This window comes from Rhinoraja longicauda, chromosome 2 (genome assembly GCF_053455715.1).
Source record: "Rhinoraja longicauda isolate Sanriku21f chromosome 2, sRhiLon1.1, whole genome shotgun sequence".
Lineage (NCBI taxonomy): Eukaryota > Metazoa > Chordata > Chondrichthyes > Rajiformes > Arhynchobatidae > Rhinoraja > Rhinoraja longicauda.
Genome location: NC_135954.1, coordinates 36,907,144 through 36,923,152, shown reverse-complemented (window position 1 = coordinate 36,923,152; position 16,009 = coordinate 36,907,144). Strand labels below are relative to the sequence as shown.

At 39.7% G+C, this 16,009-nt stretch overlaps 1 protein-coding gene across 5 annotated transcripts in view; it reads right to left on the bottom strand.

Moving 5' to 3' along the window:
• Positions 1-16,009, bottom strand: part of cdk14 (cyclin dependent kinase 14) — a 520,407-nt gene that overhangs the window by 248,729 nt on the left and 255,669 nt on the right. For all 5 annotated transcript variants that reach the window (XM_078417377.1, XM_078417369.1, XM_078417397.1 and 2 more), the window contains one exon: positions 1,259-1,379. In XM_078417377.1, coding sequence (XP_078273503.1) covers positions 1,259-1,379 — 121 coding nt within the window. The remainder of the gene's footprint in view (positions 1-1,258; positions 1,380-16,009) is intronic.

The window sequence follows — 16,009 nt, the reverse complement described above, 5'->3', positions numbered from 1 at the left end:
GAGAAAAAAAAGAAATAAGCATGTGCCCTTTAAACAGAAAATGGCAACTAAGCAGCCTTCAGGTCATAAGCCAAATATTCAATATTTATACATTAATCTTTTTTTACATTACACCAGCTGCGAAAAATCGGACTATCTTTGATCGGACTTTACTGGCTTTACCTTGCACTAAACATAATTCCCTCATCATGTAGCTGTACATTGTGAATGGCTCGATTGTAATTATGTATTGTCTTTCCGCTGGCTGGTTAGCGTGCAACAAAAATATTTCACTGTACCTTGGTGCATGTGACGATAAACTAAACTGAAACTGAAACTAAACTGAACTTTGGCACAAATCTGGCCATTTGAATGACACTATTTCACCCACATCCATACTTCCTACTATTTAGGGCAGAATGCAGCAGATGTAATAAAATTCTTAACAGCACTCAATTTTGGGTTTTTTTCTTGGATATCCTCAGGAATAGTGCCAAAGAATAACTAACTGCGATGAGGGAGGAATTGTTAACATTTCTGTACTCTTGTAATTGTTTACCCACTTTCACTTCAAAACCAGTTGTCTGCAAATATGACAGACTAATTGATTGATCTACACATCATTAGCTAAGGAACATTAGTCTTTAGTTACTGTCTAAATTCTCTGAAGGGCTCACTGAAGTATAAACATAACCTCTAGCCATATTCTAGTCGTGTCCCGCCATTTCCCTGCAGTCACTAATTGCAGTTTTGAGCAGCTGGTGAAATGTACCAGTGCCCCAGCCTTGAATACTCTCTCACTACATCCATCATGTATCTAGGAAATCCCTCAAGTCTCCTCCCAGACATGCACTGTTCATCTCAGATGAGTACCTTCCAAACTGCTACTTGCACAGTTGTTAAGAAAATCAGTTATAGAAAATTCTCATTCAAGAGTGACACAAAATTCCTAAAGCCACTGAAAATAGTAAATATATTTAAAGCAAGCAAATGTTGAATGGTAAAACTTTTGGCAATGTCCATTACAACAACTAGAATAATCAACACACATTAAGACTAAATAATAATGGAAATAATGAATAATTGTCCTCTTCTCTGATCTGTCTGTAATGTGTTACAAAAAAGTTTTGGTCATATGAATAAACCTGTGATCTCTGTGAACCATTTCACGTATGCCTATACATTGACATTATGACGATTGTAATGCTAACCTGGCAAGCCAAAGAGCAGAAAGAAATGCAGGTAAAGGGATCACACTTGCGCAGGGCACTGTACCTACCACATGTCGAGGCAGGTGGAATACTCTGTGGAGCCCAAGAGGACATCTGGAGGTCGATACCACAGGGTAACTACCTCATTGGAGTACGTGTGGCTGGGTACCGACTTGGCCCGGGCAAGTCCTGAAAATAAATGGAAAATCAGATGTGAGCTCAGTGAACGTTATTCTCAAGGAGATTTGCTTTTCTTAACATTTCATATAAAACCAGGCACTGCTTCTGAAACAGGACTAATCAGCGCTTAGCCACCATAGCAGTCCTGGTAGTGCACTATATAATATGCTTAGAGGATTTTAATTAATTAAACATTGCCTCAAATTAAACATGAATTAAGGGGCTGAAGCATATTCCCAGAAGTTTAATAAAGCATTCTTGTTCATGACAGTTATGTCCCAAATGGAAATAATGTTTTCCAGCTGCACCTCTGAAAAAGGGTTCATCCAAAATGCTGCATTTAAATTGTACGGGCACTGAAACCTAAGCTCATACTTGTCAATTGTTTCTCAACCATGTGATAATAATAATGCATTAATGAAGAGCTCTTATATTATTGTTCTGAGAACATTCGCAGCAATGTTCAACAAAATGTAACTCAAGAATAAGATGGAGTATCAAATAAATAGTTTATTAATAGACAATAGACAATAGACAATAGGTGCAGGAGTAGGCCATTCAGCCCTTCGAGCCAGCACCGCCATTCAATGCGATCATGGCTGATCACTCTCAATCAGTACCCCGTTCCTGCCTTCTCCCCATACCCCTTTAACTATTCCACTGTAGTAAAAATTCATCATGAAAATTCAGCTGAGATTCCATTCATAACAGAGATGCAATTCACAAACTTGATTTTATAAACCACAATATAAATTGATGTCATCAAGCCTCAGAAATATTTAACTTTCATTACTATCACATATACTGCTTGTGTTTTTTGAAGTTTTAGGAAGACGACATGAAGGTTTGTAAATATTTACAAATTGAATCAATCCTTTTTTTTTGTGCTAGCCGATTAATTACTTAAATATCTAATTAACTGTCTATTAATTAGATCCATAATAATAATTTTGCAGACCTACTAATATATCCTTTATATTTTGTAGAATTGTGCTGGATGATATGGCATTCAGCCATTAGAGGTGAAGTTAATCCAGACTCAAACACATCTGCCGATTCTCCACCAAGGAGCAATTCAGTGGACTTTGTATCCTGGGGGAATTATTATGCAGATGCCAATGCATTCAGCAAGGATTCTAGGCCAGGAGTTTCGAAGTAAAAGGGAAAAGTATGTTGCTTTTGTCTTTGTTCAGTGTTTCGCATGATTTCCAATTTAATTTCCTTTACTTTGAAAAATATTTTTAAAGTTAAGGAAATTAAATTGGAAATCATGAGAAACACTGAACAAAGTATATGTAAATAAATAACTTAAAAAAATATTTTTTAAGTCATTTATTTCAAGTTGCAATAGTTCCCCAATGTCCTGAATGTGAAAGATTTGAAATAGACATGATGTGTAGGAAGGAATGTGCAGGTAGGAAGGGGGCCTGAGTTACTCCAGCTTTTTGTTAAAAAGACGTGAAGGAGGTTTTGCTTTGAGAGAAGGCAACCCTTCCTGGAGGATCAGCCACGTCCTCTTAACTCTATCTCAATCCGTTTAGATTTTTAGTTTAGAGACACAGCGTGGAAACAGGCCCTTCAGCCCACCAAGTCCATGCCGACCAGCGATCCCCGCACACTAAAACTATCCTACACACACTAGGGCCAATTTACAATTTTAACAATTATTACTGATGCCAATTAATCATTGTCCTAGGAAGAGTAAACAGAGGCCACCGTCCTTCATTAACCCCATTAAAGAGATAATGGTGGACTTTAGGAGAGGAACACCCCTATCCCCATCAATGGTCTGGATGTGCTGTTTACCAGGGAGTACAAATACTTTGGAGTGTACCTGGACAGTAAACTGGACTGGTACATGAACTCTGAGGCCATGAACAAGAAGGGACAGAACCTACTGTATTTTTTGAGAAATACAAAAAATGCTGCAGATGTTCTACCAATTGGTGGTAGCTAGTGCCAGCTTCTTCGCTGACGTTTGCTGGGGCAGCAGGGCAAAGGCCGCCCGCGGACACCAATAGGATCAACAAACACATCAGGAAGACTAGCCCTGTCCTGGGGCGGAGTTTGATTCATGGGAGGTGGTCTTGGAGGTGAGGATGCTCCTCAAACTGCAGAGCATCCTGGACAACCCCCTCCAATGACACATTAGTCAACCTGAGGAATACCTTCAGCAACCGACTGGTTTACCAAGATGCAGGACAGAACGCCACAGGAGATCCTTCTTCCCTGTGGCTATAAAAACTGTACAACTCCTCCCCCTTCTGTCATGGGATAGATTGAGACTGACTCCCCTCCCCAATCTTTGCATATCCCCAATCCTTTCCACAAAACAAAAAGACTGGAGAGAAATCACTGTTCTGGAATGTGGTCTCTCCTCAGTTGTTGCTGAAACACCTTATTTCTCTCCCCAGCCTCCCTCCCATATTAACTTGTTACGATACCAAACTTGTTTGCACTCTGATTCCAGTTGGCAAGGCCCTGGTGGGTTCTCACACAACACTCTACCACACTCCAGTGATAGAGGGGACTGCTGACTCCTGGGTCCAGGAATTCCTTAAGATATCCTTAATTGGCAGTTAAACGTCATGGGCGGCACTGTGGCGCAGTGGTAGAGTTGCTGCCTTACAGCTTGCAGCGCCGGAGACCCAGGTTCGATCCCAACTACGTGTGGTTTGCACGGAGTTTGTACGTTCTCCCCGTGACTGCGCGGGTTTCCTCCGAGATCTTCAGTTTCCTCCCACACCCCAAAGACGTACAGGTTTGTAGGTTAATTGGCTTGGGTTTGTATACTTGGTATAAATGTAAATTGTCCCTCATGTGTGTGCAGGCTTGTGTTAATGTGAGGGGATCGCTAGTCAGTGCGGACTCGGTGGGACAAAGGGCCTGTCGCTGCGTTGTGCTCTAAACTAAACTGAACTAAAAGTATACTGCTCTGGGCTAAAGACATACTTGTCCAGAGCAGGTCTCCCTCCTAAATGACATAAGCGTGCTAGGTATGATTTTCAAACAATTAGGCCGCTTCTCATTCCCAATTATTACTGATATTCTCTGGAAAAAAACCAAATTCGAATTTATGTTTTCTGAATTACTCATCCATAACTCCAAATAATATTCTAAACAATAATATCCATTCACTATAGGACAGTATCACTTCTGTACCACACTTCCAAACCTTTCCAATTTGGAGTGCAAATTGCTACATGCTTTGATTTTCACGTGTCTGTGTCAGTCTGATTGGGATGTTTTAGTTTAGTTTAGAGATACAACATGCAAACAGGCCCTTCGGACCACCAAGTCCGTGCCGATCAACGATCAACCACCCACTAGTTCCATGTTACCCCAGTCATGATTCCTCCACGCTGGGGGCAATTTACAGCAGCTAATTAACCTGCAAACCTGCACATCTTTGGAATGTGGGCGGGAACTGGAGCACCTGGAGAAAACCACACGGTCATAGGGAGAACGTAGAAACTCCGTACAGACAACACCCATCATCAAGATCGAGCCCAGCTCTCTGGCACTGTAAGGCAGCAACTCTAATAATGTGCCGCTGTGCCACCCTGGAAGAGGATGGATCAAAACATTTCCATTTTACAAAAAGTGCTTTCTGAGAGAGATTTACCGTCTTTCTCTCTCCATTTCAGAGCAGATGATTCACACCCAGGTGACAGACCAGGCTTAAAGTGTTCAATTCCTCTTTCATATTTTTAATGTAAATCACTTCTGTAACCTTTGGGCAATAGTTCATTGCTGGGACACACAACTATAATCAATAACTGCAGAATACGAAATCTTGCTGACATATAACATCAAAAAGCATCTGAAGGTCAAAGAATGAATCAGTAATAGCAGTCCTACTTTGAGATTTTCCAGACTCCAACATGGCCCTTTGTGCCAATTGACATCTGACAATTCAGGCTGTAAGATCTTATACATTTAAATTGCAATAACATTAACAGATGCAGACGCTGACTTTATCTCACACACCTTTTGTCCATACAGCTAAGCAAACATCCAAGAGTGGAGCACAAGCTACTACTCAAAACAAAACACCTGGCCACAGGTGAGCAAAAAATGTGATTATTTTGCACAGTAGGTGCAGTAACATCGCACCCTGATTCATGAATTGTTGCCATGACGACACTGCAGGAGAATACGCTTTATCTGTTGAAAAGATAGATCTTCAGCTGACATTAGAAATTGATGTTTTAAGGGTTCACATGAACTAAAAAAAGTGCAAGAACAACATACAAAAGCTCCAAACAGCGCTATTCATTTGTGCCATAACCAAGATTTCCTCCAGTCAATTAAACTATTATATTGGTCAGTCTGTCCATTGATCATCACAGGCATATCCAGTCTTGGTTCTCTGCAAAATGAAACCTCCTATTTATCTTTACTATTGCCAACATTCACTGTGCACCTTGATTTATCAAATCCGTTTTTGACAGCATAATATTATATAGTGAGGTATTTTTTGGCACTTTTGTGATAGAATTGAATATTTATGGATGAACATGTGCGGCATAAGGTAGATTAATTTCCCACCAGATTTCAGCATGTTATAGGACCAGTATCAAAGATTTGCCCTGGCTTGCAGGTCTCTCTCCTTCCCCATCCCCCCCATCCCCCCCATCCCCCAAGACTATTTATTTTATATTCTTTAGCTTCCATGCCTTCCTGCTGTAATCGGGCTGAGGCATTTCATTTTCAAGGTCTCTGTTAACATAGTTTCTTTGACAGATATGGAAATGCATGGAAGATAGAATTTAGCAGGGCTTCATATCACTCGCCATTAACATTAGAAAATGGAAGGGAGACATTTAATTTTTCAAAATGATGAGAGGACTATAATCAATGGAAATTACATTTGAGATAAATAGGAACTGCTTGAGGGAAAATGTCACATAACTACACTATATTCAGGGCAAGGTAAATCTTCTCAGATAATAATTTCTCTCCAGAAAGGAACATTAGAATGAGTTGTGGAAGTGGATATGCTATATTTCTAAAAAAAAATAAAGTTAACAAGTTTAAAAAGACAATTTCAATCACACACAGTAAATCACTATTTCTGACAAATACAATAAATACAATGATGGGCGAGAAGCAGCAGGAAGGGGCAAGATTATAACTTTAGAGATGCAGCATGGAAATAGGCCCTTCGGCCAAACGAGTCTGCACCGAGTACCAATCACCCTGAGCACTGGCACTATCCTACACACTAAAGACAATTTAAAAGTTACAGAAGCCAATGAAGTATGGGATGAAGGTGTTTGGAGTGTGGGAGGAAACCAGAGAAAACCCACGCGGTCGCAGGGAGAATATACAAACTCCATACACCCGTAGTCAGGATCGAACCCGGGTCTCTGATGCTGTAAGGCAGCAACTCTACCACTGTGACACTCACGCTGTGCCACTGTGTCATTCAATATGGTGTACTTATGGTGTTTATGGTGCAAAAAGTGCAATAACGGAATAACTAAATAAGCTAGAGGTTAGGTTTATGTTTATTATTGTCATGTGTATCAAGGTCCATTGAAAAGCTTTGTTTCGCTTGCTACGCATTCAGATGAGATAACATTAAACATAGATACAATCAAGCCAAACCCAAGTACAATGGGTATAGTTCCAGAGACAAAGACTAATGTCTGGAAAGGGGTAAAGGTGAATCAGACAGTGCCCTAGATTATGGAAGGACCATTCAGAATCATAACAGATGGGAAGAGATGGGAACAGATGGGAAGGGCAGCCATGGTGGTGCAGCGGTAGAGCTGCTGCCTTACAGCGCTTGCATCCCTGGTTCGATCCTGACTACGGGTGCTGCCTGTACGGAGTTTGTATGTTCTTCCCATGAATGCGTGGGTTTTCTCCAAGATCTTTGGTTTCCTCCCATACTCCAAAGACGTACAGGTTTGTCGGTTAATTGGCTTGGTGTATGTATAAATTTTCCCTAGTGCGTGCAAGATAATGTCAATGTGCGGGGATCGCTGGTCGGTGCGGACTCGGTGGGCTGAAGGGCCTGTTTCTGCCCTGTATCTCTAAACTAAACTAAACTAAAAGAAGCTGTTACTGGTTCTGATGGAGTGCGCTTTCAAGCTTCTGCATCTTCTGCCTCATGGGAGCAGGGAGGAGGAGGTTTAATTGAAGTGGAACAAGTCTCCAATCATGTTGGCTGCTTTTCCATGGCAGTATGAAGTGTAGATGGAGTCAATGGTGGGGAGTCTGGTCTGTGTGATGGACTAGGATACATCCACAACTCTCTGTAATTTATTGCAGTCTGTTGTCAGATTAAGCTGAGATGCAACCTGACAGTTGGCCAACAGAAAGTATGCTTTCTATGGTGCATCTGTCGAAGTTTGTTGGAGTCTTTGGAGACTTGCTGAATTTCCTCAGTCTTCTGAGGAAGCAGAGGTGTTGGTCTGTCTTTATTGTCTGTCAATTCAATATGGTTGGTCCATGACAGATCGTTGGTAATATTGAACAAAGCTCTCAACCATCTCCACTGGTTAAATCAGCACCATCGGTACCATTGATGCTGATTGGGCCATGTAATTAACCATGCTTCCTGAGATCGATAATTAGCTACTTTGTCTTGCTGACTTTGTCTGTACAAAGTTTGTACGTTCTCCCCATGACCCAAGTAGTTTTTCTCCTGGAACTCCAGTTTCCTCGAACACTCCAAAGACATACAGGTTTGTGGGTTAATTGGCTTGGCATAATTGTAAATTGTCCCTTCTGTGTAGGATACTGTTAATGTGCAGGAAGCGCTGGTCAGTCCGATATCAGAGGCCCAAAGGGCCCGTTTCTGCGCTGTATCTCTAAACTCTAAACACCCTCCCCCTTCACCCTCTCCCACCACCATCTCCAAGTTCAAATTAAGGAAGCCTCCCCACATATCTTTCCGTCAGATGAGAATCTTTTCCTCTGTCCTTCATAATCTAAACATCATTGTATACTTTCAAATGAGCTTCTTTCCTACTAGAAATGTCTCAATAACATAATTCCTTCTTCATAGCTGTATCATTTTTCATTTATGAAGGCAATCAACTGAGTATATGCCAAGTTCTCTCTATGATCTTAATTCCTTGTTCTAATTGAAAGGTCAAAATTGTTTACGAAACTTGAACCATAATCTAACCATTGCTTTCACAAACAACGTACTTCCTTGCTCCAGCAATCAATACCTACGTTTATAAACCAAAAATTATTTTAGTGTTTTTGAATGCCTTTCTAAACCATGAGTTGTCATTTTGGTGAATTATGTACTTAAATATCAAATTCAGTGCTTCTCCTCATTCTTCACTGTCTTTCAATTGGGATTTTTGCTCCCTTAAGATTTGACCTTACTTTGCCCTGTTTAATTCTATCTTCCATCTGCCTGGCCCTTTCACTAAAGTTTCAGTGCAGTTATAAATCTTTCACAGTCTTCCTTGTCATTTGCTAAACTCTCTATTTTTAAGGGCAAGTAAGAGGGCGAAAGAATGTGAAGACAGTGTCATAGATGTAAGCTAACCAACCATTATCTCATTACTTGGCAGAGCAGTCTTGATGGGCTGAATTATTACTCTGGTTCATATGTTTGTAATTTGCACAATATGCAAAATACCATCTGTGCTTCTTCCAACCAGAAATATTTAACAGCAAAAAAAAAATCAAAATTTGAGATGCTTCCTATCATTGCACAGGGTAATAAAATCGTTTAAAAATACTGGAGATAGTACCTGTTTTTAAAAAGTCACGCCAATTTGATACATAGCGCTATAGGTTTGTATGTAAATTGCTTTATCGGCTGGCTGCTTTCATTTGCAAATTCTGAAATAGTCTTTCTTCTTCAGATGATTACTGCATAATGGTGAAATTCTTCAGATTAGATTTAAACAGTTGACAATTGATGTGATACCCCAGAAGTGGAGATTTTAAGGCCTCACCAAGAGGTCATGAAATAATGTACCTGGTATATAAATACAGGTGTTCCTTTCAGGACTTGTTTAACATATTTGTTGTACCTGTTACAAATTATGCAGTTTATCATAAAATTAGGAGCTCGGCATAGGAGATTACATTGTATAAATCACTTACAGATATTGATAGTGGCAAGTCATTTGAAAGGCTCAATCTGTTTCCTACATTCTGACAGATGCAAAATCACTGTATAAAATTCAAGGTGAATTTTGTTTGAATGAATGAACCTTCAGTTCAACATTACACATCCTTTTCCTGCTACCATCAAAAATATGTAGACCACCTGGTTCAATGTGACAATGATCAGACTATCCTGGGGGGGAAAAGGGAGACTGAACACAGGATTGTTCAAAACAAAAGCAGTATGTAGGATGTCCCCAGGAGAGGTAAAATTGTACAATATATAATAGAAAATAGAAAAGATATAATATATATATTGGTAATAGCAGAAACAATATTTCAGATTTTAATAGAGGATTAATATTCTTTGATTCCCAATATGCACCACACACTTCAATAATAACACAATAAATTATTTCATAAAAAGTAATTGACAATAACTAGAGTTGTCAATTACTCCAAATATGAAGGGTGGTTAATATTACAAATATTACAAATGCATTTTATATTACTATGATTGTTATTACCATTCCACGTTATTGAACAATTTAAATAGGTAATCAGACCCATTGGACCCATTGGTTCCCATTTAACACCACCCTTGGTTCCGTAATTGCTCAATATTTTCTTAATCCTGTTAACTTGCAATCTCTGCCTGCATAAGCCAGACAACTGGCTTACATCCTATCAGGATGTTCTTTCATTTAATTATGTATTTTTACTCTTAGACCAAGTTTTACATTCCTCTTTCAATAGTCTGCAAGTTCTACATGCAATGGTGCTAATGCTTCATTATCTGTACTTTGGTCAATATGTCTGCCCATGCAGAGAGAACTGCTTGTATTCATTCCAATTCTATCCTAGGCTACAATTCCTTGCAGTGTTTGAGGCACTGATATGGTGTGCATCAATCCCTCTTTGTCCCTAACTATTTCCTTGGCGCTGTGGCCCATAATTCAACTTTACCAGTATGTCAGCTATTGATTTCTTGGGACCAGCCATGCCCATCTGACAGTAATGTTTGGACAGGGCCAATCCACCTTAAAGCACAAGTGGCTCCTGGTTCCCTCTTTATTGCCCAGTACTGTGATTCTTTCTGATATATGGTCCCTCAAATGGATCAATTCAATCTAATCTATATCTGCGATTGCTGGCACATGCTTCAGGCCTGTACCATAATAGGCAACTGGCACCCTCTGTCTTTCCGGGCAACTCAACCAGCTCACCTCTTCTATATCTCAAATCCTCCTGCATTCACCGCTGATACCATTTTGTTCTGCTTAACAGAAAGTGTCCATCCATTTTGAACACAGTCCTATAGGTGAATTGATTGAAATGATTCAAGGGTGTCCTCAAAGTGAAGGTCGAAGCTAGTCATTCTCAATTCCAATGGACTGCCTAAAATAATCTTCAATCTGTCACATTCGACTTAAGTTAAAATGGATGTGCAACAATCCAGTTGATCGAGGCTGACATCAATATGGTCACGCTGCATACCAACACAATAGCCATTGAGGCAAAACATATGGTGTACATTTTCCTCAGTTCATCAATTTATTGCAAAAGGCAGACATTTGACATACAGGATCTGAAGGAAATTATTAAGTTTACTATATCAAAATAATACTGAATGGACACTTGTTTAATTTAGTTTAGTTTAAACTAAACTGAACTGGTGTCCTTTCTGTATTTCTTAGATATAGTTAACTTCATAAACTATAATTTCCTTGTCATATTTGAAAAGTAAGAGAAGGGACTGCTTCATAGGAACATAATTACAAGACTTAAATAACTGCTCAATAATCTCAGGCTTTATTCTGTAATTGCATAAGTATTACTAATATTTAGAGAATGCACATATATTAGTTTATGTCAAACATGGAAGCATAGGTATTTCTCTATAAGTATTTCTTAAATATTAAAAAGGAAAAAACAGGTGAAAATTCAAATTAATTAATGATTCAGAATTTATGGTTAGTGGCAAAGCCGATGATTTAGCAGAAGGAAAGGATGGCAGACAGATCCAGCAATCTGCACCGGCACGGTGGCGCAGCGGTAGAGTTGCTGCCTTACAGCGAATGCAGCGCCGGAGACTCAGGTTCGATCCTGACTACGGGTGCTGTACTGTACGAAGTTTGTACATTCTCCCCGTGACCTGCGTGGGTTTTCTCCAAGATCTTTGGTTTCCTCCCACACTCCAAAGACGTACAGGTTTGTAGGTTAATTGGCTGGGCAAATGTTTTAAAAAATTGTCCCTAGTGGGTGTGTGGGTGTAGGATAGTGTTAATGTGTGGGGATCGCTGGGCGGCGCGCACCCGGTGGGCCGAAGGGCCTGTTTCTGCACTGTATCTCTAAATCTAAAAATCTAAATCTAAAAATCTAAAATCGTTGCTACAAGCACTTCCCTTGTCCAATACTTGCTATTGTCAGGTGTCATTTCAAGATGATCCAGCAGCTACAATATGAACTAGCTGGCACAACAGCCAAGAAAATTCACAGACAGCTGGTTGGGGAAGGGGCTTGTACACTGGAAACTGGTTGAGACAGAAGGGTTGGGGTTGTGATGATTGTCAGAATGGTGGTTGATGATTTGAGAAGTGGGGGAGTGAAGATCTCCATCAGGGCATGAGATTGGTGATTGCAGTGGGATAATGATTGGTAACAAGGGGAATTGATGAGTGATGTGACAGAATAAGATGGGTTTAACTTTGAGGGGTCCAAACTTAGCACTATGCATCAAAACCCTAGTTGACCAGGAATGCCCAAAGACTGGTCTTCCTTGGATAATATGCATTAATTTCCACAGAAACACTTGTATGGGGAAATAGGTAATAATATCATTAGGGAAGCATTTGACGTATAAAGAAAATCACATTTGGTATGCTGGCTGAATTCATGCCTTAAAATGCACAATACTTATCCAGAGAAACTTAAAATTTCCTGGAAATGGTGAAGAAGACATCTCAGGTTTGGGCTTATTGTTGTCACATGTACCGAGGCACAGTGAAAAGCTTTGTTTTGCATGCTATCCAAACAGAACAGATATACTATACATGGATACAATCAGTTCAAACTCAAGCAAATAGATAGAACAATGGGGATGGGGAAGCTTCAGAGTGTATTTCCAATTGAGCTGCTTTGTACTACAAGTATACAGTATTACAAGGCTGAACATCTCGGCAGTATTCCATCAGGAAACCGTATCAATAAAACACAACATGCAGCCATTAATCTCAAATCTACAGGGAAATAGTAGAGACTGCAAATGAGGCCAAATTTGAGTGCATTACTTATTTGGTATAATTGCACTGCATCAAGATAACTTCACTCTAAGCACTCAGAGGGCATAATATACTTCTATTTATCACAATATTAATAATAAAGGACATGGAATTTAGTCATAAGCCTAATGAAATAAAGAAAATTCAAATGTGTGTGTATTATTATTGCTTTTGGAAGATATTATCATATATATGAACAATGCCCTCTGCAAATATTTCTCTGCCTCAAAATTGAAATAATTTTAATTTGTAGATGTTATGGAGCTCGGCTTTCATATTAGTTTAAAATACCTGACAAATAAATTTCTGGACATATTGTATTGAGGAAAATTACTGAAAAGTGATCTAAATAAATATTACTTGAAACCTACAGAATTTCTGAAAGTTAACTAATTGTTTCAATAAAGAAATTATACTATTTATAGATGTCCGTGAAATTCCTTTTGTTCCACAAAGAATCAAGGATCTGCACACTGTAAATGGCAAATGCAACACATAACTCACAAAACTTTTCAGAAGCAAAATATGAAAGTGATGGTTCACTGAGCCCTTTTGTTAAGGAAACGCTAGTGCAGCTCGTGATGTTTTCTAACATGCAATCAGCATTAATACATTTGATAATCTTTACAAAGGTTTCTGGAGATGTGCAGATCTCACCTTGTGACCATAGAAAAAAATGATTTTGCTAACTTTCATTTAGTTTGAATGGAAGAGGGAGAAAAATAATGCATCTGTTTATAATGAAGTCAACAAGTTATCATCTTAAAATGAGCAAATAATCTCACAAGTTATGGATTTTGATATAATTTAAAATCATACTAAGCAGATGCAAACAAAAAATATTGCCAACTCTTCATAAAAACACTCACACACTTTCAAATTAAAAAATAAATATCAATGGATTCCTTTTTACTTTAATCCCAGCCTACAAATTCTGAGACTATGTTTACATAATTCACAGTGCTTCCAATGCCCACTGAACTGTCATTAGTGCTGTGTAACTTCAATTATGTGCTGAAACATTGTGCTTAAATCACATTCTTTTGAATTGAAAGGTCTCTTGAAAGATACATAAAAGGTCTCATTTTATCCAAAGTAAAAATAAAAATCATTTATCCTGATATAAGACAAATGAGGGTATTTTCCATTCATTCTAAAGGCCACATGTACAAAAATTGCAGAGGTAAGCAATCATCTGCATCGTCAAGCCCATCACCCATAGCTTTCAACTAAAACGGCAGCATGGTAGAGTTGCTGCCTTACAGCGCCAGAGACCTGGGTTCAATCTGTCTATACGAAGTTTGTACGTTCTCCCGGTGACTGTGTGGGGTTTTCCCCGGGGGCTCCGGTTTATAGACAATAGGTGCAGGAGTAGGCCAGTCGGCCCTTCGAGCCAGCACCACCATTCAATGTGATCATGGCTGATCATTCTCAATCAGTACCCCGTTCCTGCCTTCTCCCCATACCCCCTGACTCCGCTATCCTTAAGAGCTCTATCTAGTTCTCTCGTGAATGCATACAGAGACTTGGCCTCCACTGCCTTCTGAGGCAGTGAATTCCACAGATTTACAACTCTCTGACTGAAAAAGTTTTTCCTCGTCTCCGTTTTAAATGGCCTACCCCTTATTCTTAAACTGTGGCCCCTGGTTCTGGACTCCCCCAACATTGGGATCATGTTTCCTGCCCCTAACGTGTCCAACCCCTTAATAATCTTATATGTTTCGATAAGATCCCCTCTCATCCTTCTAAATTCCAGTGTATACAAGCCTAGTCGCTCCAGTCTCCCATACACCAAAGACCTGTAATTTTGCAGGTTAATTGGCTTTGATATAATTGTGTAAATTGTCCTTAGTGTGTGTAGGATCATGCTAGTGTGCAGGCAGGGATCACTGGTCGGCACGAATTCAGTGGGGCAAAGGGCCTGTTTCCACACCGTATCTCTAAACTAAACCATGCCTCATATAATTGAAACAATGCCTGATATAAACTTCCAGATGTTCTGTTCTTGAAGCATTGACTTCAAAATAGAGCAATAGAACAGCCAAATGCTTCAAGCCTTTAATGTGATTTGTACTGTAATAAATTAAAAAGCTGATATATTTTAAAGCAGTTAACAAAATTAGATAATTCACTGTACACTCACATAATCATGGAAATCAAGTTCTATTTTCTTAAAGTACAGTGTTTGTACTTGCTTGAGGCTTTTTCCAATGTAATTACTTTGAATATTTCAAATATACGGAACATTTAACATAACAACACTTTATTGTCACTCGGCACAACACCGAGCGAAATTTCAGCAGTCACACAAAATACAGCAAAAAGAAAAGAACACAGGACACCCGACCCCAACACAAACATCCATCACAGTGACTCCAAACACCCCCTCACTGTGATGGAGGCAACAAAACTTCCCCTCTCTTCCCCCCGCACCCACGGACAGGCAGCTCGACCCCTACCGAGGCAAACGATACTGTTGCACTTTATATTTTTGGAGCATAAGCACATTTAACGAGCAGCTTATAGGAAAACTTACCATTTCTTTTCTCCAACAAACTTGAAAATATGGGAAAATAAATGTAGAAACAAGAAACCACAGCTGCTGGTTTACAAAAAAGGACACAAGTGCTGGAGTAACTCAACAGGTCAAGCAGCATCTCTGGAGCATCATGGATAGACGATATTTCAGGTTGGTAGCCTCCTTCACATATCCACGTTCTCCAGAAATGTTGCCTGATCCGCTGAGTTACTCCAACACTTTACATCTTTTTGGGGGGAAATAAATTATTGCTCAAAACCAAAACCTCAGACTATATGCCACCAGCATTGTATGTGATAAAGGCATACATGAGAAGTTAGTGAAAATATTTACAGGTCAAAGGCTGGAGCAATTAGGCTTGTATACACTGGAATTTAGGAGGATGAGGGGGGATCTTATTGAAACATATAAGATAATTAGGGGATTGGACACATTAGAGGCAGGAAACATGTTCCCAATGTTGGGGGAGTCCAGAACAAGGGGCCACAGTTTAAGAATAAGGGGTAGGTCATTTAGAACGGAGATGAGGAAGAACTTTTTCAGTCAGAGAGTGGTGAAGGTGTGGAATTCTCTGCCTCAGAAGGCAGTGGAGGCCAGTTCGTTGGATGCTTTCAAGAGAGAGCTGGATAGAGAGCTCTTAAGGATAGCGGAGTGAGGGGGTATGGGGAGAAGGCAGGAACGGGGTACTGATTGAGAGTGATCAGCCATGATCGCATTGAATGGCGGTGCTG